Source organism: Amphibalanus amphitrite, unplaced genomic scaffold (assembly GCF_019059575.1).
Source record: "Amphibalanus amphitrite isolate SeventyFive unplaced genomic scaffold, NRLGWU_Aamphi_draft 000123F_arrow, whole genome shotgun sequence".
Lineage (NCBI taxonomy): Eukaryota > Metazoa > Arthropoda > Thecostraca > Balanomorpha > Balanidae > Amphibalanus > Amphibalanus amphitrite.
Genome location: NW_024881618.1, coordinates 693,958 through 718,359, shown reverse-complemented (window position 1 = coordinate 718,359; position 24,402 = coordinate 693,958). Strand labels below are relative to the sequence as shown.

The window sequence follows — 24,402 nt, the reverse complement described above, 5'->3', positions numbered from 1 at the left end:
GCGGATTGACGAGAGGATCACGATGATGCCCTTAGTTTGTTCCTATCTTGACTAATTCGAAAGTTATTCGAGAAAAACTCTCCATATCTAGCGCCGCCATTTTGACTTTTTCGACCCCTGTGACGTCATCTTTGACCTGACCTGAAAATGACCTTAGTAAAAATTGTAGATCTTGACCGTGCGTATCCGATGCCGTTTACCGTTTGTCGCTGCGATGTGTAGTTTTTGAGATCTGAAGGGGGGGGCCGAATCGGCCCCCCCCCGCCAGTTTCTTGTCCCGGCGGAGCCCGCCAGGAATAGGGTTAATGCGATAAAATTATCATCTGAAAACGAGATACTTTCACAACGTATTGCGAGCAGTGAAGCTACAACGCTAGCGATATTTCTCAGCAGCCATCAGTTCATCTCACTCCCAGTAGAACTCTGTCCGTGATCCGCGTGGTAAAAGGACAGCTTCACCCCACCCACCGACGAACTGGTGTTCGATGGCCTCGATCTGGTCCTCTGAGAAGTGCCAGTGGCGCGCCAGCACCTTCCACTTCCCTCGCGGCAGGTAGCGGTTGGCCACGGCGCGGATCAGCTCCTCCACCCGCTCCGACTGGTTGTTGTTGAGCCAGGTGACGCGGATGATGGGCGGCAGCATCAGCAGCTTCAGGTGCGTCTCCTCCTCCAGGAAGGTGGTCGAAGACTGCGACACAGGCGCGCGGTGATGGTCGGGGAGTCGAGGGTGATCTGACGGCAATTGGACTGATAGGGACTAACGCGCTCTGTGGTATCCCGACCTTCACTGAAAGGTCGAACACATTATTGAGATTGAGCGTTCGCATTACTGTCGACTAAGAAACGTCTTACTTCCCGTCTCGACCATAGACCCCTTTAAACATACTCGACCATAAACCCCTTTGTTTAAAGGGGTCTATGTCTCGACATATTTCATTCCCTGATATCGGACTCTACAAGCATTGAAATAAACGAATTAAGTTAAAACTGATCCAAACATATGCATCAGAGACTTACGATGTCCTTGTGGCCTCTTTTCGAGCGCGTATGGCAGATCATGATATCCACGAGAGTGTCGAACCCGCCCCGGGCCGCCACATGCAGGGCAGTCCGCCCTCCCTGAAAGGAACAGACGTGATGAAGGATAGCAATAGCTCACGGCTTCATCACGGTAATGGGCTAACATATCCACTGATAAAGTAAATAAAACGTGGGCATTTCGCAGAGACTTTTATGGGAATGACGAATAATACGATCCTCAAGATAGCGATTTTGGTCGGTCGATGATTTTGCAGACGGTCGCTGTTAACGTGTCTCGTCTCTTAGCGTCGTCACCTGCATGCATAGAGCGCGCGCGAACCGTGTTGTGGATCAATTATCAATTATTACGCCACATTGGTCGTGGTATGTATCATGATTCGTGGTATGTATCATGATTCGCCGGTCGCTGTCTATACGGTCCCGTCTGCACTCTGCATCATGTCACGCCCTCACACCAGTTGCGGTCTGTGCGGTCCGATCTGGACTCCCAGTCATGTAACAGATAAGACGTGGTCTGTCTGTACGGTCACCATCTGACCTCTGAGTCATGTAAGAGATCAGCCGTGGTCTGTAAGACCGCCGTCTGGATTACATCACGCAGCTGTCGGCCGACAGGAGCGGAAGGGCTGCTGCAGTGGCACGTGCTCTATTACCGGCCGGCCGGCCCGGACAGCCGGCGCCGGAAGCCCCCATAGATCAGCGAGCAGTCCAACAGAGCTGCATCCGCCCGGACGTCGCGTGGTGGGAATAATTCACCGACCGGCCGCGCCCGGCGGAACTGAGCAGCGCTCAGCCATGCATACGGCGAGGCCGGTTTAAATTTAATGCCAGGATTACGAGAAATTCGACGCCTTGTAATTTCATTCAACATTTGAAATGTTGCGCTGGTTTCGTAAAGCCACCACTTTGAAATCATAGAGCCGCCTCTCGGCAGGGCAGTCTCAAAGAGTTATATCATGTTTTTCTCATTTGTCTCAACTCGGCAGCACGAAATGAACGCTCTGCTGCCTCTGCTGTATTTCCACTGGCGTTGGCTCATCTGTCTAGAGTGTCACGGTCTCACCTGTTCCTTGGTTACCAGGGAGGCGCCGTGGTCCAGCAGCAGTCGACACAGCTCCTCGTTACCGGTCACAGTGTCACAATGTTACAGTGTGTCACGGTCTCACCTGTTCCTTGGTTACCAGGGAGGCGCCGTGGTCCAGCAGCAGTCGACACAGCTCCTCGTTACCGGTCACAGTGTCACAATGTTACAGTCACAATGTTACAGTGTGTCACGGTCTCACCTGTTCCTTGGTTACCAGGGAGGCGCCGTGGTCCAGCAGCAGTCGACACAGCTCCTCGTTACCGGTCACAGTGTCACAATGTTACAGTCACAATGTTACAGTGTGTCACGGTCTCACCTGTTCCTTGGTTACCAGGGAGGCGCCGTGGTCCAGCAGCAGTCGACACAGCTCCTCGTTACCGGTCTCGGCGGCCAGGTGGAGCGCAGTCTCACCCCTCTGAGGAGATAGCGGGTAATTACGGTCAGACAGAGCGGCAAATGAAGCAGTGCAGTCTCACCTCTCTGGGAAGACGGATGGTATGTACCAGTGAGCTACAGCGGCACAGATAGCAGTCTCGTCCTTTGGAGGAGAGTCAGTTCTTTGGAGCGCGTGGATTATTCCATTCAGCGAGAGCGACATGACACAGCAGCTCGGCACTGAGCAGGTAAGTGTTAACAACAGAAAGCCCCTTCCAGAATTATCGTTATCATTACCGTTGCGGAATAAAGGGTCATCAACCATCGGTTCGGCCGGCATCAAATCGGAGTCAAATCCCTCATCCGTAATCTGTGAGTTTCCCGGAAGGCGAGCCACAGGTTAGAGAGGGAAGAAGAGCACCCCAGCACCGCCCGATCAGCCTCTCCGACAGTTAAGCAGTAATATGACATTTCCACTTGCCTTGTTTTGTGCTTTGACGTCGATGCCCTTCTTCAGAAGACTGCGGGAAATTGCAAACGACTCCGCTATTGCTGCCAAGTGCAACGCCGTGTTGCCAGTCTATGAAACAGGACGGGTTTGCCACAGTTCACAGTCATGTCATTTCGTCAATATGCTTTCATTGATGCAACACGAAATAACATACCAAGTTACGAGAAAGCATAACATCGGACTATAATTAATCCCTAATATAACTGCTCCAGTGGTTGGAAGCCTCAGTATACATTCCTGTTATATCAAACAACAATAGAATAGACTATAGAGACCACAAGCCTGCACCGCGTACGCAATTAGCTCTCACCTTGGAGGTGGCTGCCACGTTACAGCCGGCGGCCAAGAGGACTCCGACCAGTTCGTCGCTGCCGCTACGTACCGCTAAATGGAGAGGCGTCTCACCGTCCTGTGAAAACGTGCAATCAATATCACTGACTGAGCGTAATGGTAGACCGAATTGGGGGAGCCGCTGTGGTGCAATTGGGGGTAAAATTGTGGTATAACACCGTCAGTGTACCTACATATCGGTACATTAAAATTTAAAAGTATTATTATTGTGGTACACTGACTGTGTAATTGGGATACTTATCGGTACACTGACGGCATAATTTGGTTTTCACCGGCACACTGACAGCATAAATGGATATGTGTCTGTACACTGACGATATTATCGGTGTTCATATCGGTACACTGACGGTATAATTGGGGTACATATTAGTGCACTGACGGTATGATTTGGGTTATCGTTACACTGTCGGCTTGAATAGGGCTTATATCGGTACACTAACGGTGTAATTGGGATTTACACCGGTACGCTGATTGGGTGTGAGTGAGGTACATATCGGTATCTTGATGGTATAATTGGTGTACACATCTGTATATCGACGGTATGATTGGGGTTTATATCGGTACAGTGACGGTATAATTGGGGTTTACACCGGTACACTGACGGTATAATAGGGGTTTACACTGGTACACTGACGTGATAATTGGGGTACATATCGGTACACTGACGGTATAATTAGGGTTTATATCGACACACTGACGGTGTTATTTGGGGTTTACATCGGTTCATTGGCGGTATTGTGGGAACTTTAGAGTGGCTGCGGGACCGGTTGAGCAGACAGACCCGTCTGTCGCCGCGATAAATGTAAGACCGCAGGACAGGGCTGTGTGACGGAGCCCTAAGTCCGTCTGGGGACCCGGTGTTATTAGCATATCTCCTGTACGCGGGCGGCGCCGCGGTGCCATTATCAGACAGAGTCCGCCCGCAGCATAACGAGCACATCGACCGCTCCGAAACCCTAGAGGGCCGGCCGACACGACACTCATCACGGGCACACACAAACACGGGCGGGGCGGGGCCAGAGGGGCAACAGTCGGCGGTACCGACACGAGACGGGTATGCTGCACCTCCTAAAAATAAAATAAATACAAATTTATGAGGGTCGTTATGTGTTACCGTGCAATTTAAAACGCATTTTTGTTTACAAACTTGCCTGTTTTTATGCGTTGTGCGAGGTAAATGAATAATGACTAATGCACGTCCATTCTGGACTTCTGGGGGAATTTGCCGAAATTCCTCTAGAACCGCCAGTGTAATGGTACGGCCTCTCGATACCCGGCTGGGTCTCGAGAGTCCCACCACCAATATTAGCTCGTTACAACACCTGCGGGACAATGAAACCACAGGGAAGCCGGGCGACCACTGCACAAAGCAGCATAGCTTGAGCTGGCTGGAGCCGTACAGCCCTCAGTGAAATTAAATCCTATACTTGAACTTCTTCCAGTGGGTAGCAATGTATAAGGTTGTTTTATACCTACAACGCAGATAGCATCAGCATGGGTAAAGGTATCATTATGACACGATAACTTCGTTCACGGGTAAAATGAGTGCGTCAAACGACTACCTACATACTGAACATGGCGCTCGCACGCAGGACATTGGCCGAATGGAGCTTCTATACAAATTGGGACGGCACGCGGCACCTACACGCTCGTGCCCCGCGCATGCCGGTAATATTGCTCTCATGTGTAATCTCCGCAGCGGAATGAAACTGTGACCAGCGGGTGAATACGGACTCGGCTCTCTTCCCAGCACTTTTGTCCAGTGGATACGGGATATCTACGGTCCCGTTCATCCAAGTACCTTCTCATCCAAGCAGCCTCAAACGGCCAAACGGCATCACACAAAATACACTGTAAAAAAAAAACTTACAAGCCCCTCGTAGAGGAATTCTCAGCGCAAAAATAACATTGCAGGAGCGTGTAAATTTGGCTAATTTTAGGCTAGTTGCCGAGTAACAAGCTTGTTCGACAAGGCTGTGCCTCGTATGCATACGACCACCGTGCTCCACCTAGTTTGACAACACGCACGTAAATAGCGTGGGTAGTTCGTCTACTAGGTGTCATAACAGCCCCTGCCTGGTAAGGTAACTAGCCACTGCCTACTAATCCATACCCAGTAATGGTACTAGCCCCCAAGGCTAGTAATGGTACTAGCTCAAGGCCAGTAGTGGCACTATAGTCCGTTTTTCTTAAGTTTGCCCCTCACTGTAAACGTCTCTTTGAACACAGCACGAGAATTGCTAGCTGAATTACTGAGAAAACTGGTAAGCGCACATTGTATTGTAGATATGAATAATATTTTCAAAAATAAGTTTTGAACATCGACGATTTAACGTTATGTTAAGCGCCCTGCAATTTATTTATTAGTTCAGACATAATTCCTGAGAAGTCGTCTATCCCTGTGAGGCTGTAGGTATTGGCAGATACGATTTACGAGTCTGTGAAATAGTAAATAAATTTGATGAAATTGATCGTCTGTGAAATCTGGTTAAATCAGTGTGCGCTAACCAGTTTTCTCAGTAATTCAGCTAGCAATTCTCGTGCTATGTTCAAAAAGACGTTTACAGTGAGGGTCAAACTTAAAAAAACGAACTATAGTTAACCCATTTATGCCCAGGAATATTGACCATCATGAAAATCGATGAAATCAAGATATGTTACGCTTCTACCAGGGCCTTGCATGGAATCGAAAATAATTTTTGCCGGCAGCAAAAGTTTTTCGAGAAAAACGTAAAAAACGTGCGTTGCGAAATCGCAACGAAGGGCACGCCGGGCGCCATCAGCGTTGCGAAAACGCAACGACGGGCACATCAGACAGACATAAAGTACACTATACCGCCGTATATGCTAGTTTGTTTTAACATATATTTCACCAACTGTTGAAAAATATTGCTTGAGAATGCGGAACCCACATCCCTCATGCTTTTACCCGCCTAAGAACCTCAATGAGGGAGCATAACTTAAGGGTTCGCGAACGGGGAGATGGCAACAAACGGTCATTATCAACAACAATTGTCCATTTAAAGTACCTAGTGGTCGGCACGTACCCTGGGCGGTGCTTTCTTTTTGGAAGTTAGACAGAGCCATTAGCCCATTACCCTCTCAAATGAGAACCCCAAACTGAAAACAATTTAACCGAGGATTGGGAGTCAACCAGTGCCTCGCCTAAGCGCCTATCCGCAATACCATTGTTAACCACCCTCCTAGGAGTAAAGACAAATTCAAATACAGGGTAGTCGTGCACACTCTTATCAAAAAATGAACCTATCCGGCTTTCACAAATTACCTGCGTAAGGCGTAGAGCGTCATAACAACTCGGCTTAAAGTGTCTCCCAGGACCCATTTTATCACTTTTACACCTAATCCAAAATTTTCATTGTCCCACTCTCAGCGACCTTCACACTTGTAACCTCTTTCTCGAGACAATGCCAGGGCAGACTGGTGATTCGACGCAGTTCACACTTTCCAAGTGTTTCGTCAATCCGTCCTTTCCATCTTCAGGATAGTAGAATCCTTCTCCATGCCTCAACCTTTGTTTCGAGCTGGACGGGCAACTAGGTATATCGCATTCGAGCAGCTCCCATAGGAGCACAGATCTGTAGCCGGGTACAGAAAGTGCTTGGGAAGGGGGGGGGGGCTGGTTCATGGGTGGCCTGGATGGATGGGCTCAGCCTCGACGATTCACCATGCTCGCTCAGACCAATGTTTTCTCTAATTCCAATAATGCTTCTAACTCTAAAATGGTCTGATTAGACAAAAGGCCTACCCTCAGTAAACAAACAAGCAATGCTTCACATCAACCACCTTATCAATCCGTGTAAACCATGAATTCTAAAAATAAACTATTATTTTCCAGACGCCCTCATCACTCCTGCCGAAGGGGTCTGTTGTCCCCCCCCCCCCGAGGGGGCATATCCCACATTTGCCGCTTCTGGGAGTTATCTTTTCTAACGTAAGGGCCAGCGGATTGCATCCAGAGAATGACAATGCCTATCTGTCGTCTGATACCAGACTACGTCCCCATTATTTAGTACAAAGTAGATCCAATTTTCAAAGTACCTCGCTATCTCTCAACTCCGTTAGCATCGCCGACCGCTTGATGCAGGTCCTTTTCCTACCATGCGATTTTCAGATGCTCGAAAACCCATTGCTCGAATAGCCCGATAATCTGCGAGAAAAAGAAATGAGTGTTTGATAGCTGTTTAAGTGAGTTAATGTGAAACGTGTCGCAACATTCACGTGCAAATGCACCTTGCACTTTACATACCTACACGTCCCTCACGACTACAAAACGAGAGAGAGATAGAGAGAGAGAGAGAAAGAGAGAGAGAGAGAGAGAGAGAGAGAGAGAGAGAGAGAGAGAGAGAGAGAGAGAGAGAGAGAGAGAGAGAGAGAGGGAAGGAGAGAGAGTTGGGGAGCGTGGAAGAGAGGGAGGAAGATTGGGGAGAGAAGGAAAGAACCCACAACGTATCTCAAGTGAAGTCTATTTGATGTTCCTAATACTTCCGCTGCCCTGCCAATTTGCCCCTCGTTGCGTTTTCGCAACACCCCTGTCATTCCGATGTGCCCAACGTTGCGTTACCGCAACACGACTGTAGTCATATTTGAAAATAGTCACAAACCCTATTTGCAGCATAATTTGTTAATAAAATGTATATTCTAGCTATTGTAGGGACTCTGCAGAATATGTTCACACATTATTCATTACGATATAATTAATCACTTAATCTACTTATTTTGGTTTTCGTGACGTCATCACTGACGGGACCTTCGACTTCCCTCTGGAAGCTCTGGACGGTAAGTTACCAGCCGCACAGACTTGTAACTGCGTAGCATCATGCGCGGATCCATGCTAAACGCGCTGAAACTTGTCTCATCGGTGAGACGCCATTATACACTTCTCAAGATTTGATCACGTCGACGCTTGCTTGTGTTGCGAAAACGCAACGAAGGGCGTAAATGGGTTAACTAGTACCACTACTGGTCTTCGGGGTCGAGGCACGGTCGACGGAATTCCGTCGACGGAATTCCGTCGACCAGTGCCCCCGACTCTCGACCGCCACCCGCAAGTAAACAGACTGAGTAGCGCTGCAGCACATTTATTCGGGCACGAGAACGAGAACGAGAACAATAACAACGCCAGGACAATAACTATAACTTTAACAACAACAACAACAACAACAACAACAACAACAACAACAACTAACTGAATAATTTTCAATAAGGTTTCTTATAACCACCATCAAACATTTGTGATTTTTTCATTAGCTCTGCACCGGCGGCAGTCGCGGGGTGCAGGTAGGCCAGGACATATACATGGCCCCATTCTAAACCAGAGAAGTCTGTAATGGGTGAAAAAAACGAATATTAACATTATTATTATCATAAGGCATACCAATCTGGAAAATGATTAAATTAAAGTTGAATAAAGTGATAGACTCCTGCCACAAGCTAGCTTAAGTCCCAAACATATAGCTATTCTGACTTGGATAGACGATACCGGCGCACTTCTGCCAACGACGGGCAACATTATGCGATACTATACATCTTCTAAGAAGCTCAACAACATAATAACTTTTGTTTACAAATGGACAACCTTTTTGTTGAGCACACAGCAAATGATACAAGATGCCTCACCTTCAATCAAGCCAAAGAGCAGTTGGGCAGACACACACAGCAATGGCGACGCAACACAAAATGGACGCCGGCTCCCGGAAGCGGGGGGGGGGACTCCTTCTGAAAGCAGCCACAGACTCCTAGGTTGTAACATGCGACGAGGATAGCTATGAGGCACATCCTCATAGCCATCCGAAGCCGCTTACCGCGCAAGCTTGCCAGCACGTTTACCAGCTGCAGGCGTTCGTGACAACAAGCGGGGTTGCACGCAAGGTTATCCGTTTAGTAGGTGCCAGCCGGGGCCTCGTCAGCTGAGCTAATAGCGAAATGACCTAATTGAGGGACACGCTAAAAACTGGCCGAGAACAAGCCAACGGCGGGTAACACTGTGAGGCTGTGCGTAGTTCATTAACACTGCGCAAAATTAGGTTCCTGAACATGTTCTCGCTCGTAGGCATTTGTTCCACAAGCGGCATTGTTAACGTGCATGGCTCTGACTACTAATGTCCATATATGTTGTAACGAGGAGCAAGGGAGGCACTCGTAAAAAATGCCTAATTTCAAAATTAGCTAGTGAATTTTTTTTACAGTGTACACCGGGATTCGTCGAAAAATGTCTCTATATGTAGATATCCTACTTAGTTCTCATTGTCCCTTCCTGGCTCGCTTAGACATACACCGACCGGTTTCATCTATACTGCAGTTCTTTGAGCCGACGCCTTAACCCTCGCCGGCACAGGGGGGGGGGTTGATGCAACCCCCTCCCCCCTAAGGTTTTTCGCGAATAACTCGCGTAAAAAGCGGCCGATCGCGACGAAACTTTCAGTACCCTCGCATTGATCAATTTTACACCTACCCTAAAAATTTCATGACCCTGACCCCAATGACCTTTGACCTGTGACCTCTTTTCTGTGACCATGTTTGGCCGAAATCGCGGTTCGGCGCATGTCGGCTCGCATTAGCCGCGCGTTTGCAAGCTTTTCGTGGTTTCAAACGTTCAAACATGTTATTTGATGTTGCTCCCATGCATTAGGGTGGGTGTCAAGGTCACCTGAAGGTCAGGTCAGGTCATTGACCTTTGGTGACCTCGGGTGACCTCGGTTCACTTTTTCGAGTTTTACATGTTTCTAGGCTAGTTTTTGGAGCTGAATTCGAATTTAGCAACCATTTGAACATTTACGAAGTAGTTGTGGTGCCTTCGTAACATGTTACGAAGCTGTCCGAGGCGGTTGACACGTATTACGAATACGCGTCACAACCCCTACCGGTTGACCTGACCTGACCTGACCCGACCTGGTCTAAATGCTTAAAGACATCATCGCTGATCAAAACTAATACGATATTCGTGATCAGCACCCCGGAAAACCACATAGCAGCCACACTTTACGACTTTCTAACAGGTCCCGATTTTCCCGGTTTTCGGGTCATTGACCTGACCTGGAAGGTCACCCGATGACCTAGGACCTTAAAATTGGGTATCATCGGCTTCGTCTCGTAACGGGCAACACGCTCGTTTTTTCCGCGAAGCTCTAGCTCGATCAAGGGCCAAACGCGAGGGGGTGTCTTACCAACCCCCCCCCCCCCTTGTGCCGTCGAAGGACTCAAAATGGCCTGTGCCGGCGAGGGTTAATCATCGTCTGTCATCAAGCATCATGCCATCGATTCCCTTCATCCCATATATAATTAATCTGATACAAATTCAGGGATATTTTGACTCAATCAGTTCCTTCCCAGCCCATCCCACTGCACTTTGTATCAGCCCTCCCAGTTCCCACCATACCCATCCGTCCGCTCCGCTCGGTACCTACCTGGTTGGCGACATCGACGTCGGCGGCGGCAGCCAGCAGGAGCTCTGTGACGGGCCGTGACTGGCTCTGGACGGCCAGGTGGAGGCACGAGCTGCCGCGCTGGTCGGTCCGGTCGGCGCCGCCGAGCGGCTCCTGGCGCAGCAGCAGGCGCACCACCTCCGGCTGCGCCTCGGCACAGGCGGCGTGCAGCGGCGTCCGACCCAGCTGCAGACGAAAGGTCACAGGCGGGTCACAGGCGGGTCAGAGGCGGAGCACAGGCGGCGTGCAGCGGCGTCCGACCCAGCTGCGGCACAGAGGGGGAGGGGGAGGTCAGAGGCGGGAAGGAGGCGGGTCAGACAGCGGCGTCCGGCCCAGCTGCGGCGCAGAGGCGGGTCACAGGCGGGTCAGAGGCGGAGCACAGGCGGCGTGCAGCGGCATCCGGCCCAGCTGCAGGGGCAGAGGCGGGTGACTGCTCAAGCTCTGTACTGCTCTCTGCTCTGCAGAGGTCGTCAAAAGCCAAATTCTCCCAATTTAACGTTCTTGGACAAATCAGCTCATAGTTCGTTCGTAGACCTATACAAAACCGCAGGGCAAGCAATCAATAGGCCTGTACACATTCAGCTGTTGTGCTGTTGTCAGCTGAAATAGGCTCCGCCCACCGCTTCTGGCTGACAGAACTGTATACATTTGGCTGATGAAAAATGTCAGCACCACTGAACTCTAATATATACTGGAAGGAGCATTGGTGACTTGTTTTTGTCTATCGATTTCCGCCATGTTGTGTATACCAGAAATATAAATTGCATGTACGGTAGCAGAGGTGCAGTTTAGTGAGAGGTACACTACTCAAAAGTGCTGCTGCTTCATGCTTGCAGTTTGATTGCACTGATCAACTTTTCAAGACTTTGGTATACACAACATGGCGGAAATCGTTAGACATTCTGGCCCATATACGGCCAAGGCGAGTGCCTCCCCCTGAGCCCTGTTCGGGTCCGCGCAAAATATTTTGCAGCGTGTGACGGCACACTTGGAATGACGTCAGCCACTGGCTCCGCCCACTCTCCGCCGGGCCGCCAGAGCCGAGGGCCGCGGCGGCCGCGGCAGCCATTATTCGACGCGTGACGAACCGTGGCGCGGATGGACTGGTGGTTTTCGTTCAAAAACTGAATAAAATGCGTTCAAATGTGGTTAATAGCAATGTGCCACTGAAAAAAGTGATAATGATACCCAAAAAGCAGCATTCAAACCGCTTACAATGAGAAATATAGGACGGTAAACTTTAATTCGCGCCACTTTCGCCTCCTGCAGCTCCTATTTTCTTGTTGCGCAAAACTGAAAGATTTTGCGCGTGCCGACGTCACACATGTGACGTCATACGCCGAAGGGCGGAGCCTGGCACCCGAGAGACCCCTACTGCGCATGCGTGGTGCAAAATTTTGCAGTAGGATGCGCTGCCCGAACAGGGCCCTGGTCAGCACTGGCTGACTGTTTACAAATATGGCGTTGTAAACAAATATTTCGTCTCATCTTCATGTTCTTTATTAATACAATACTTAAGCAGTTAGATATATTATCAAAATATTTACTGACAATGTGCGAAAGTAATAAGTATTTTTCTTGTATCGACAATTAATTATGAAACCAAATATATGTGAATAGCGCCAACATGGTGTCCAAATTTCATTTATCTGCAGTGCTCAATAAAAATCTGGCACGTGATTTGCTTTCATGCGCCACTACCAGTGTCTAAATGCGTCATTTATGGCTTTTGCTGACGGCTCGGCATCTCTGCACTTGCTTTCTCGTAGCAGCACAGCCCGTCAGCCCATGCTGCCGGCAGCAGAGAGGTGACGTCATGTTGCATGTGCAACATAACGTCATCAATTTTTCAGCCAATAGTGTGAGTGATTTTCGGCTGACAGCAGCACAGCAGCTGAATGTGTAGGTACAGGCCTAAGATGTAGCTCTTTTGGCGTTTTCACACACACTGCTTAAATGACCTAAGGCCAATGTTTCAAGAATCAAAAGTACGCAGGCCCTTCTCCCTGCATTACGCTGGCTGCGCATATATTTACCGTGAAGCGCATATCCGTTATGTGCTCACGCTGAATCATTAGAAGTCCATATATCATAGAACTCTCAGAACACCCCAGGCCAGGATGTCGCGGTCCAGCCCGCAGATCATCACCGTTACACGTCAATCGCCATCAGGTAGCGGCGAGGAATGAGTTAGCGTTTCTTATAGGTATCTTGGAGTTAGCCATCTGCCTTCCATTTACTAAGGTTCTTTACATCCGGTATCTCCTGACTTTTTGCGATGCAATCCTACGACGAATGTTTCTGCGCATCGGCCGACATTGCTTTTACGGATTGAATGCAACGGTGGGAGGTATTTGCTCCGAGCAGTCATTTATATGTAGGATACCACTGTTCATTGACCAGAAAGCGTTTTTGATAAGTTATCAATTATCTTTAACGAGAAGATGAGGTGCGTCGCTTATTGCATGATTTAGCGATTACCTACTGGTTAGCGTGGGTAGCCTACTGAGCCCCTAGTTTCTAGGCAAATACTTTCGCTAAATCTTTCGTTATGTCCCATCACCTGTCGCTCTTTCCCGTCTGCGCACTGGCCGAGTCCGTAAACTGACTCCGTCCACTGCCCGTCCACCGCCCTTCTACCACTCGTCCACCGCCCTTCCACCACCCTTCCACCACCCGTCCACCACCCGTCCACCACCCTTCCACCCTCTCCCATCCATGGACTGACCGCGTCGGTGGACTAATTCTGTGGGTTGTCCATCGCCGATCCAGTACCCCCCCCCCCCCCTCGAGTTGCACTGACCGTGTCGGTGGCGTCGGCGCGGCAGCCGGTGTCGAGCAGCAGCTGGGCGGCCTCGCGGTGACCGTGGTGCGCGGCCGCGTGCAGCAGCGACCAGCCCTGGCCGTCCACCGAGCGCAGGTCGTAGTGCTCCAGGTGCTCCAGCACAAACCGGATCACCGCGTCCCGGCCGGCCACCACGGCCGCGAACAAAAAGTTCTGGCCACGCTGTCGGCAGGGAGAGGCAGGAGCCGTGAGGGGTGAGGACAGCCACCACGGCCACGGCCGCGAACAAAAAGTTCTGGCCCCGCTGTCGGCAGCTCTCGGCGGAAAGTGTAAGAGATGAGCATTCTTGTGATGTATTGGTGCGACTTGTGCGACAGCTGCCCCAAGCAGCCAGGCAACATTGGCTTCACAGGAATGAAGATGAATGAAGAACAATTCACTTCAAACGGGTCAGCAGCTTGCATAAAACGTTCGCAATACGATGAAACAATATGCAAATCAGCGGTTGTTTGGTGCGCGGTCGATTCGCAGGGAAAGTTCTCTATTCTTCAAATAGAACGTCGACCAGTTCCGTTTCCTTGCAATGACAAATGGGATTTCGTTTATCGGATTTCACATGTATCGTGGCGTCGTTCTGCCCATCTGACATCGGGAAAATGACGCCCATTCATAAAACATGTTCTGTCGTGACCTTTCGCCAAGCCAGTGTCACGCAAACGGCCCATGTATAGCAATGTAGCTAGCACAGAAACACGACGTGTCAGCTCCATTAGAGCGGGAAATAAACGTTTCATGACAATCATGTGACTCGGTGAGATCCGACCAAACAAAAAATATCCATGTCGGGGACGTGCATACTTATTTATAGATAGCCAATCAAGACAGCAAAGGATATCATCTAGCTAATTTGAGCTGCACCCGAACACTTGATAATGTGTTACGATTGATTATACCATTAAAGTGTAATCAAACTGTCTCTATAATGACCGATTTATCCCGGTAATGCACCAGCAGGCTACAGCAATCTGTGACTATATGCATTATGCATCCGCCAGTTCGCTTTTGTGAGAAGATCCTACGTTTTACTTTTGTCGTCTGTTGAGCCAAATTCGAGTTCATCTGGTGGGGTGTTTGATTGCAGAAGCTGTAGTGTAGTGTATCTCATTATGTGTTGTCCTCAGACGTCATGAGTCCATCACTGACCTTGTTGAGCACGGTGAGGTCGGCGCCGCTGTGGATGAGCAGTTTGAGCACCTCCAGGTGACCGGCCGAGGCTGCCAGGTGCACGGCCCGCTCCTGTCTCTGCGGAAGCGGAGGAGACGGCTCAGGTCAGCGGCGCGGAGACACTGGGAGGCTACTCAGTCGGCGAACTAACCCGGGGATGAGAGCGCAGTGCAATGGCACACTGGTATGGTGTGTGCCCCGGCGGTGAATTTTATCCTGCTCTATTAGCAGATCACACGAGGAAACTAAAGAGAAGTGAAGCATTGATATCATTTTGACATCCTCTTTTAGGTTGCTGCGTCTCAAATGGTGCCGAAACTTGACGACCGTCAACCGTCAGTCAGCCTTCATGGCATTCATGCACCGAACCTTAGCACTCTGTTAGCTCGCAGCGCTGCTTCCACTGCCCTAACTCTCGGCCCCGGTTACCTTGTTGGAGGCGTCGATGTCGGCTTTGGCGGCGAGCAGCAGTTTGACGGCGTCCACGTCCCCCCGTTTGGCCGCCCTCATCAGGGGCGTGATACCCTGGGGCGAGGTACAGCGCATGGACACAGGTCAGATAGCTGGCGTATAGTCACCGTTCTGCTTTCGTCTTCCGCAAAATTTCGACAACAAACAAACGTTTACCGAAGACTGCCCACTTCCCATCGTGTAACGCACATACTTCAAATAATCGACGCCGGTCGTGCAGCCTCTCACCTTGTATTTGAGGTTGACATCCACCCGGGCCTTGAGAATGCTCTCAATGGCCGTAAGGTCACTCCGAATTATGGCTTCATGGAGATGCAAACCCTCGATCAGCGCTGAAATCACACAGAAAGGCTGGACTAAGATGTAAGCTGCTAACCAGGGACGGATATAGAAGTGAGGTTGTGTCATTTGTGGACCCTAGCCGAAAAAAAAAATTATGCCGCTCTCGGGGACCGAGGCGCCGAATTGCCGCAACACTAGGGCTGGCGGAATCACAGGGTTGATGAGACTTCCCGGGACCGAGCGGCTCCTGAACAAAATAGCTTACTTTCGCAGACAAAGACATGCGTTGTTGCCCCAAAACGATAAATACATTTAAAATCCGCCCTACCATCCTTCCCCGCCCCGCATCGCTCTGCGAAGACGTTGGCAAAATGCTAAACAGTAAAAAGTTTACAGTATAGGTACTAATAGAAACGTAAACATCAGTTGGCGTTTGACCTCGGACGGGGTCGGACGTGCCCGCGCGAGCTCCGGTCATGCGAGCTGAGTGAGCGCCAGTGCGTGTACCCGGGCGCCAGTGTTTACCGGTGGTATAGAGCAACGGACACGTGTTTGACTGATTTAGGAGTGACATTTCGTGATCTGGTATATCGTGACGCGCTTACCGTGGCAATGGCGTCTGATGAGAGTGCCGACGAGACTTTTTTCACGGACTGCGTCGCGTCTGGCGCCGAGACACATCCTGAGACGCCGGCTAACCGTCGGCGACAGCTCTCAGTACCAGAAATGGTAAGAAGGGCTGAAGGGAGGAAGTCGAAGCGTCCTGCGCCAGACCGCAGTTCAAAGTCTCCACGAGACCTCGCCATGCCCGCTGCGAAGCGGCCGCTCGCCAGCCCTGCCGAGCCGACAGAGCAGCTGAGCGGCGCGGCCTCGCCCGCGGGCGTGGAGCTGAGTGCAGGTGCACTGGCTGCCATACAGAGACTGGTAAATGCAGGCATCGCCTCAGTCATCGGCGTTTTTGAAACAAAATTCGATAAAATGTCGAAGCGCATCGAACTTCTCGAATCTGAGGCCATGGATCGAGAAGTAGAGATGCAGCACACCCGAGAAAAATTGACACAGCAGATCCAGGTGAACTCCGAGCTCCAGGCGCAGGTCGAAAGTATCGATCTGAACCGAAGACTCGCATCGTTGATCTTCACATGCGAGGGATTCGGCCGAAGATCAGCTGATGAAGACGCCGAGCAAATGATCGTGAGTCTTCTCAATGAAAGAATACCTGCTCTGAAGCTAACAAAAGCAGACATTCACGCCGCTCATCGGCTGCAACGAGACGACAAAATCATAGCGAAGTTTGTCAAGAGGAGCGTACGCGACTACATCTACGACGCCCGCTTCCACCTCTCACCCACAGGAGACTTCCAGGGACGACGAGCTCCGCTGTTCATCTCTGAATCACTCACAACAAAAAAACAGCAACTCTACAACCAGCTGCTTCAAGTCCGCAAGTCGAGCGGCGGCACCAAGGTGGCGTCCGTCTTCAGACGCCGGGGTCTAGTGTTCTGCCGTACGGAAAAGAACGGACCTAACATTCGAGTGCCCGACGAGGACGCCCTGAGGCGAATCATCGGTGGAGCGAACTCGGAGCTGCCCCCGCGCGGCGCGGCCCGTGCTGGTCAGGTGGCCGACGCTCGGCTGGGCCGGGGGGACCGGCGCCGGGGCGCTCCCGACCAGACCTTCGGAGGGCGACGTACTACCCGGAACGGAGCTGGATCCGACGCGTCGGTGGCCGAGGGACGGCGCAGCGGAGCCGACGGGGCCCGGGAGACCTCTGCCGCCGATCGGGGCGACGTTGAGTCGGCCCAGCGCTTGGTGGAGGCAGGTGCCGGCCGCTCAAGTGGCGCAACGGATGGACGGCTCGGGCGGACGGCTGCGCCAGAGTTACCGACGGCCGCCGCGGCCGGCGCGTCGACGGTGGCCGCGGCCGCTGAGCCTCGCCCTGGGACGGTAGCCGGGCCTCCCGACACGGCTGCCGCTGATGTGGCGACCGTCGGGGCGCCCTCTGTGGTGCCCGCTGTGGCGCCACCTACGCCTGGACCGTCGGACAACTCAGTCTGATACCGCGGACACAAACGGTGATGTATCAATACAACAGTCTCGCTGTTTGATGAAACGAACTCTTTGCCGTCCTCCTCTTTCTTTGTTTCTGTGCCCCCTCTCTCACTATCTAGCGAGTTTTTTTTTGTGTAGTGCACACCGTGCAGCTCGACTCTGCGATGTGTCATATATGCTTTTAGGTTAAGATCGGTCGGGTCGAGGTCGTCGGTCGGGCCGCGGTGGGGATGCCCTCGGCGGCGGGTCGCGCCGTATACCGACTAGCGGGTTCGGCGTTGCCTCCGCTGCCCAGTGAGCCGCTCCTCTAGCGGCCGGCGGCGTTAGTATCGACCTCTTGAAGGACAGGTTTGCGTGCACTGCCTATTTACAAATGAATATGTATGTTTGCGGATGATTATTTATGTTACGAGGTATATTAGCCACCAACTATTTGTATTAGATGTACTCAAATCTCTGGCGGATCGGTACACAGCCTTCCCTGGAGGTCATAAAGCTGAATACGTTACTGATCTGCGTACATTGTGCAAAGCCAACGATATGCAGTGTATGCACAAGCGAGCATACACATACAGATACACACACGCACGTATGTACCCGCACGCACATGCACACACACACACCAACACACACATACACACACACACATGGGCAGTAGGACACGTACGCATAATGCATACATGCGCACACGTTAATGCAGTCGCACATCCCGGGGGTGGAGCGGACGCTGCCTACAAAGTCACCGTTTTTGCAGGACATGATTGTTCAAAAGTATTCCTAGGTGTTAAACAACAAGTTATTGTTTCAAGTCATTATAATGGATAAAATAGCATTCATGTCAATGAATTGCCGAGGTCTAGGAGACCAGCGGAAAAGAAGAGACGTTATGCATTACATTCGAAATAAAGGTTTTAACATTGTATTTCTTCAAGATACTCACCTAACGGAAAAGACCATACCATATTTTGATAGTTTATGGTGTGGTAAAACGTTTCACTCATGTTTGTCGTCTCAAAGCAGAGGGACGAGTATTCTACTTCATAATAATTTACAATATACACTCATAAAAGAAGTAAGTTCAGATTGCGGAAACTTCGTACTGTTAAACGTAAAAATTAACAACGAATCATTTCTTCTAGTAAGCATTTATGGACCTAATGAAGATAATCCTATGTTTTACAGACAGCTTAAAGGGACTGTCCCACCTTAACATTAGATTTGAGTTGAGATAGCCATCTTGATGGACGTTCTTTGAAAATCAGTGCCGTGAAAACCGTTTCTCCAGCAATTACTTCATCGCAAAGAAATTTGAGTTTGATTTTGACATCTGTGCAAATAAGTGCCACAATGTATTGGTATAGGCACTTAAATCTGATGACGTCATCAGGCTTTCGAACGTCCGTTAAATGTTTGACTAAAACGTTTTGTAGCACGCGGTGGTATATGCTGCGTTGCGCGCAACAAATGCCGCACTTTTAAATAAAGTCGCTAGGAACAGCGGAGATCCCAAAAAGTAAACAAAAGTAAAAGTCGTAATATCTTGAAAACCGGTGAATATTTTTCGGTGAAATTTGGTAGATATTCGTTTTCGCTCTTTCTGAACCGAGCGACATCACTTTCATGCCAATTCATAAACTTTTTTAAAGGTGGGAGGGTCCCTTTTATAATACATTAGAACAATTTGATGCACAACATATTATTATGGGTGGGGACTTCAACTTCGTCATATCACCTCAAGTAGATTCTTATAATTACGCTGGCGAAAATAACGTTCGAGCCAAAAGAACCTTCTTAGACCTCACATATAAGCACGGACTTGTTGATGCATGGCGGCAGGCACATCCAGAGGACAAAAAGTACACATGGTACAGAAAAAGCCCACTGAAAGCTGGACGCCTTGACATGTTTTTTGTTTCCGAAGGCTTATTAACTTCATTGAACTCGATTGACATCATTCCTGGGTATCGCACCGATCACAATATGATTACTCTAGAAATTCAAAGCAAAAACAAGAGGGGTAATGGAATATGGAAGCTTAACACTGCACATTTGAAGGATGAAGAATATGTAAAAAGAATTAAAGCATGCATTACCCACACGCTAAAACAATATGCGGTCCCCGTCTATCAAGAGGTTTTTTACAGTGACAGTACACAATACCAAGAAATTCAGCTTACTATAAGCGATTGCTTATTTTATGAAACATTGCTTATGATGTTACGAGGAGAAACCGTGCAGTTTTCAAAACAAAAAGCAAGACACACGAGGCAGAGAGAGAAAAGTTTAGAGAGAAAAATAATGATCGCAGAAGAAAAGTTAACTAGTTCTGGCCAGGCAAACGACTCTGTTCAGCTAGACATACTAAAGAATGAATTAGAGGAACTAAGGCGTCCACTTATAGACGGACTCATCGTCAGATCAAGAGTATCCTGGCACGAGAAAGGAGAAAGGAATTCAAAATACTTTCTCTCTTTAGAAAAAAGAAATGCGGATAGAAAAAATATACAATACATTCAGGTCGGTGAGAGAAATATCACAGATGCAAAAGAAATTTTAGAGAACTTTTCAAACATGTTTGAACAAAAATACAGTACAAATAGCGAAATAAACCCAAATAAAACATTTATATCCAGTAATATTAGAGATAAACTAAACAATATGGATAACGAGGCGTTAGAAGCTGACATTCAGATGTCTGAACTTACAGACGCGCTACGCTCAATGAAAAAGGGGAAAACGCCAGGCTCAAACGGATTCCCTGTCGAATTTTTCCGCTGCTTTTGGGCCGAAATAGGTCCATTTTTACACAGAGCACTTACAGAATCACTAAAATACGGTCAGGGTTTAATTTAAATACACATCGCGAAGGTATGATAACGTTAATCCCCAAAAAAGGAAAACCACTCCATTCAGCCAAGGCTTGGAGACCTATTACACTACTAAACACTGACTATAAAATTATATCAACAGCCGTAGCAAATAGATTAAAAACAATAATGTCTAAAGTAATCAGCCCAGCCCAAACAGCTTACACGTCAGGCCGATATATCGGAGAAAATACTAGGCTCGTGCTAGACGTGATACACTGGGCTAAAATTAACAAGAAACCTGGGGTGATATTGGCCGCAGACTTCGAAGGAGCCTTCGAATCAGTAGATTGGAAGTACCTCGAGATGGTACTAAACGAATTAAATTTTGGCCCTTACATGAAATACATAGTCAAATCGTTATATCTAAACGAGAACAATCACTCACGAATTCTACTTAACGGGCATCTAGGCAAAAAAATACATCTAAAAAGAGGTATAAGGCAAGGGGACCCTGCATCAGGATATCTGTTCAACTTGGCAGCTTCCATCCTAACTGAACAAATTAAAAAGTCAAAGGAATTACAAGGGATAATCATAAAGGGAAACGAGATACGGATAAGTCAGTACGCGGATGATCAGAAAAATCGATTGCCGGTTCCCTGACAGAATTAACTAAGTTTGGTTCCCAATCAGGCCTAAGAATAAATGTTGAGAAAACTTCCATTATGGAAATAGGTTCTTTGAAAGATCAAGAAATATATCCTGAATGCCCACTAAAAGCTGTAAAAGAAATGACAATACTTGGAATTAAGATAACCGACGATGCTTCTAATGTAACAGACAACAACATACAGCTAAAGATGCCCATGATTAAGTCATTGATACAACAATGGAAAAGGCGAAGCCTAACACCGATTGGTAGAATATGCGTACTTAAAACCTTATTGCTCTCGAAACTTGTTCATTTATTTATGGCACTGCCTAATCCTTCAAAACAACGCATAAAAGAACTAGAAAAAATATTTTTTGAGTTTATTTGGGGACGAAAGAATGATAAAGTAAAGCGTACAAAAATAATACAAAGTTATTCCAAGGATGGACTAAACATGATTGAGTTACAATCATTCATTAAAAGTATGAAATTAACATGGTTAAAGCGCATGTGGATCTCCAGTGCAGATTGGACTACACTGTAAAAAAATATTGACGAGCTATGTGTCAAAACAAGGGTCTTGAAACAGTCACCAGGTTGTCAATACTTCCGGTATCTACCACTTGACTAGTTACCGCTTAGTTAGCTTATAGGCTGAGAACTATCCAGATCGTTATGATCCGGTATTGTAATGATACCCTAGGTGTACCTTTGTTTTGAAGTGCTGAATTAACTATCAAGGTTGTTTGACGTTTGTTTTCGCCTCAATCCGAAACGAGGAAGACCCTCATCAAATTATTAGGTGAAAGCCAGCCTCAGGATGATCAAAATACTAGGGGTAGTTTTGTCATAGTAATCTGTGAAGGGTGAGGAACAAGCCGTAGCAATGCACTCGTCACTAAACCAGCCTGAGATTATTCGCCAGGTAGCTGCTGCGTTTCCCTACTTGCTGAATCATGTTTGCAACTTTCCATTTCCAGACACTTTTTACGGCAAATAAATTGTTGGGTTATTTGGAAGGTGAATGACAATTTTATTTCTATAAGTCAATACATTTGTATTTCCGATTGCCCTAAAACTTTTTTTTAATCGTTTGCGGTAGGTTTTTGTTGTTCGCAAGAAAGTTGCGCACCTGTGAATCCTTCACTTAATGCGTTCCCGGCTTCCCGGCGCCAGTTGCGCTGTGCCGTGCCGCGTTCGGTCGGGGGTGCGCGCGTCTGTGAAGTGCGAGTGTTTATCACTGGGCAAACCTGTATCGTTTCCATTTGTGCAGTGTCTAGTTATGAAGAATTGCTTGCCGATATATGACCTGCAGTGATCGACGTTCTGATTAAATAACTTGCCATAAGCCATTATTCTCAACCAAGTCGCGCAGAGACGTTTGCAAAGTTTTCGAGGGGGGGGGGACAAGAGCGATTTTAAATGAATTGCTCTCCATGCAGTGCAATAGGACTTAGGTTTAATTTTTCGAAAGTTGTGGAGCCGCCCCCGGTGTCCGGCCTGGCCAACTCTCTCAAGAACCGACAGCTAACGGAACACTGAAGTTTCACTACGACGATTTCCGCCAAAGTTATGAAGAAAAGGCAAGTGCAAGAAGTACAAAACTTCTCTTGGTAATCAAAACTTAGGTTTGGCAAATTCTAAACCCTAAGTCACTACAACTGTGGATATAAATAAGCTGGTTATTGACGGCCAAGCTCTGGCCAATCTGAGGTTCAGACCTATCATCAAGTTCATGAGGCAGCTGCGGTTGGGCGGCTCACGGGCTCCACTGCATAGGCTCAGACAGTACTCTACAAAATGTCTTCTGTGTTCTTAGGTTCAGATCTATCGATAGGTATGTGCATGCTTCTGATTCGATTGATAACTGTAAACGGGCGCTGGAAGTGAAAGGTTCGCTTGATATACGAAAGGTGCATTGCAAGAAAGCACATTATTTCAGAAATACACTTTCATTTTATCTTGAGCGTTTTTGGAATGGGCCGGATGAATTCGTCATCAAACTGGTAAGGGATTTCGTTTGAAGACCACCGATATTTAATAATATGATGGTCTTCAAACGAATTCGCTGGCAAATTCGATGACTGGATTGGGCGGCGTAGGATCTGCTGGTCATCTGACTATGAGTTGATTAGGGCCTAGTTGGGCCCCTAGTTTTGACCTAGTTTGAGCTTCATTCGTTAAGTAGGAACAAGACGATGCTTCTTTTGAACATCGTCACTAAACAAGCCGCCCTCGTTTTGACATTGTTTTTCGTTATTATTGTTACTAGGTACTTTGTTATCATACACAGCATTAACGAGGACCTGCTTCCAAAACAAGGCAGAAACGCTCCAGCTATTTTTGGGACGTGGTAAAAACTAACCGACACCTGGTAACTGTCATCTGACGAACACAAAACAAGCCAGGGGCTCGCAGCGTGTGTCAAAAGTAGGATGCAAAACTAGTCTGTACCCCCGACATTTAGCGTTGAGAATCATTTGACGAGGGGCTAGTCAATATTTTTTACAGTGTACTATTGCTAGAACAGAACTCCCAGATATACAAAACATGTTAACATATGGTTATAAGAAGTTAGAACTATGTAAAAGAAATACAACAAATCCTTTTTATTTGAACCTTATAGATGCGTGGGTTCAGTCAGGGGCGGTCGCAGACTTGGCGTTTGGGGGGGGGGCCAACTTGGCAAAGGGGCCCCTGCACTGACCCGGGGGGCCCAGTGCTAGCTTAAAGGGGCCCACGGGCGTAGTGCATGAGTGCAGAAATCCAGCCATGACCGGTGAAGCGGGGGGGGGGGGGGGTAGGGAGCGGCACCCGAGCGGAGGCTCATTGCCAGCTTCGAGAGTGTACTATGTCGAAAAGGTAAGTTCATTTGGAAGCATTGGTAATGTCAATAATTCACGCAACTGTGAATTGACTACCGCAAAAAGTAAAACCGGCTAACTTAGCCATTTTGAAGATATCGTGCTAAAACTTTTGACAGTGGGTCATCGGTATGTGTTCAATCACATGTGTTCCGTTTCTTATTTTTCACTTGAGCACACATGTAAGTTTTGAAGACCATCACAGAGCAAATGCATCGAAAGATGGATAGTAGTGTGCAAAATATCCTGAATCTGTTGTGCTACATCGAAAGTAGTGTTGATGAGAAAATGGGTTTTATTCCAGATTATTGTGGGTGGAGAATACATTGTCTGCACCCACTGGAGAATTATTGTTGGTGCAACTTCACCCACTGCACCCGTGGCTCCTACACTAATAGGCCCATGGATAACGCTTCGACGACACCTATCGCATAGAGGCTGCAATGTGGCCCTTAGAG

General features: G+C 48.4%; 1 protein-coding gene across 2 annotated transcripts in view; it reads right to left on the bottom strand.

Annotated features, from left to right (window-relative positions):
• Nucleotides 1-24,402, bottom strand: part of LOC122381614 (ankyrin repeat and death domain-containing protein 1A-like) — a 44,967-nt gene that overhangs the window by 2,001 nt on the left and 18,564 nt on the right. The window contains exons 1-11 of one of the 2 annotated variants that reach the window (XM_043366008.1): nucleotides 16,172-16,406; nucleotides 15,513-15,616; nucleotides 15,243-15,338; nucleotides 14,793-14,891; nucleotides 13,608-13,811; nucleotides 10,787-10,990; nucleotides 3,322-3,420; nucleotides 2,982-3,080; nucleotides 2,442-2,540; nucleotides 1,018-1,119; nucleotides 469-688 (exon numbers count right to left, since the gene is read on the bottom strand). In XM_043366008.1, the coding sequence (XP_043221943.1) occupies nucleotides 469-688; nucleotides 1,018-1,119; nucleotides 2,442-2,540; nucleotides 2,982-3,080; nucleotides 3,322-3,420; nucleotides 10,787-10,990; nucleotides 13,608-13,811; nucleotides 14,793-14,891; nucleotides 15,243-15,338; nucleotides 15,513-15,616; nucleotides 16,172-16,247 (1,402 nt within the window). In that variant the 5' untranslated portion in view covers nucleotides 16,248-16,406. Of the gene's footprint in view, nucleotides 1-468; nucleotides 689-1,017; nucleotides 1,120-2,441; nucleotides 2,541-2,981; nucleotides 3,081-3,321; nucleotides 3,421-10,786; nucleotides 10,991-13,607; nucleotides 13,812-14,792; nucleotides 14,892-15,242; nucleotides 15,339-15,512; nucleotides 15,617-16,171; nucleotides 16,407-24,402 lie in introns of those variants that run through there. The other variant, XM_043366007.1, reaches the window with a different exon arrangement.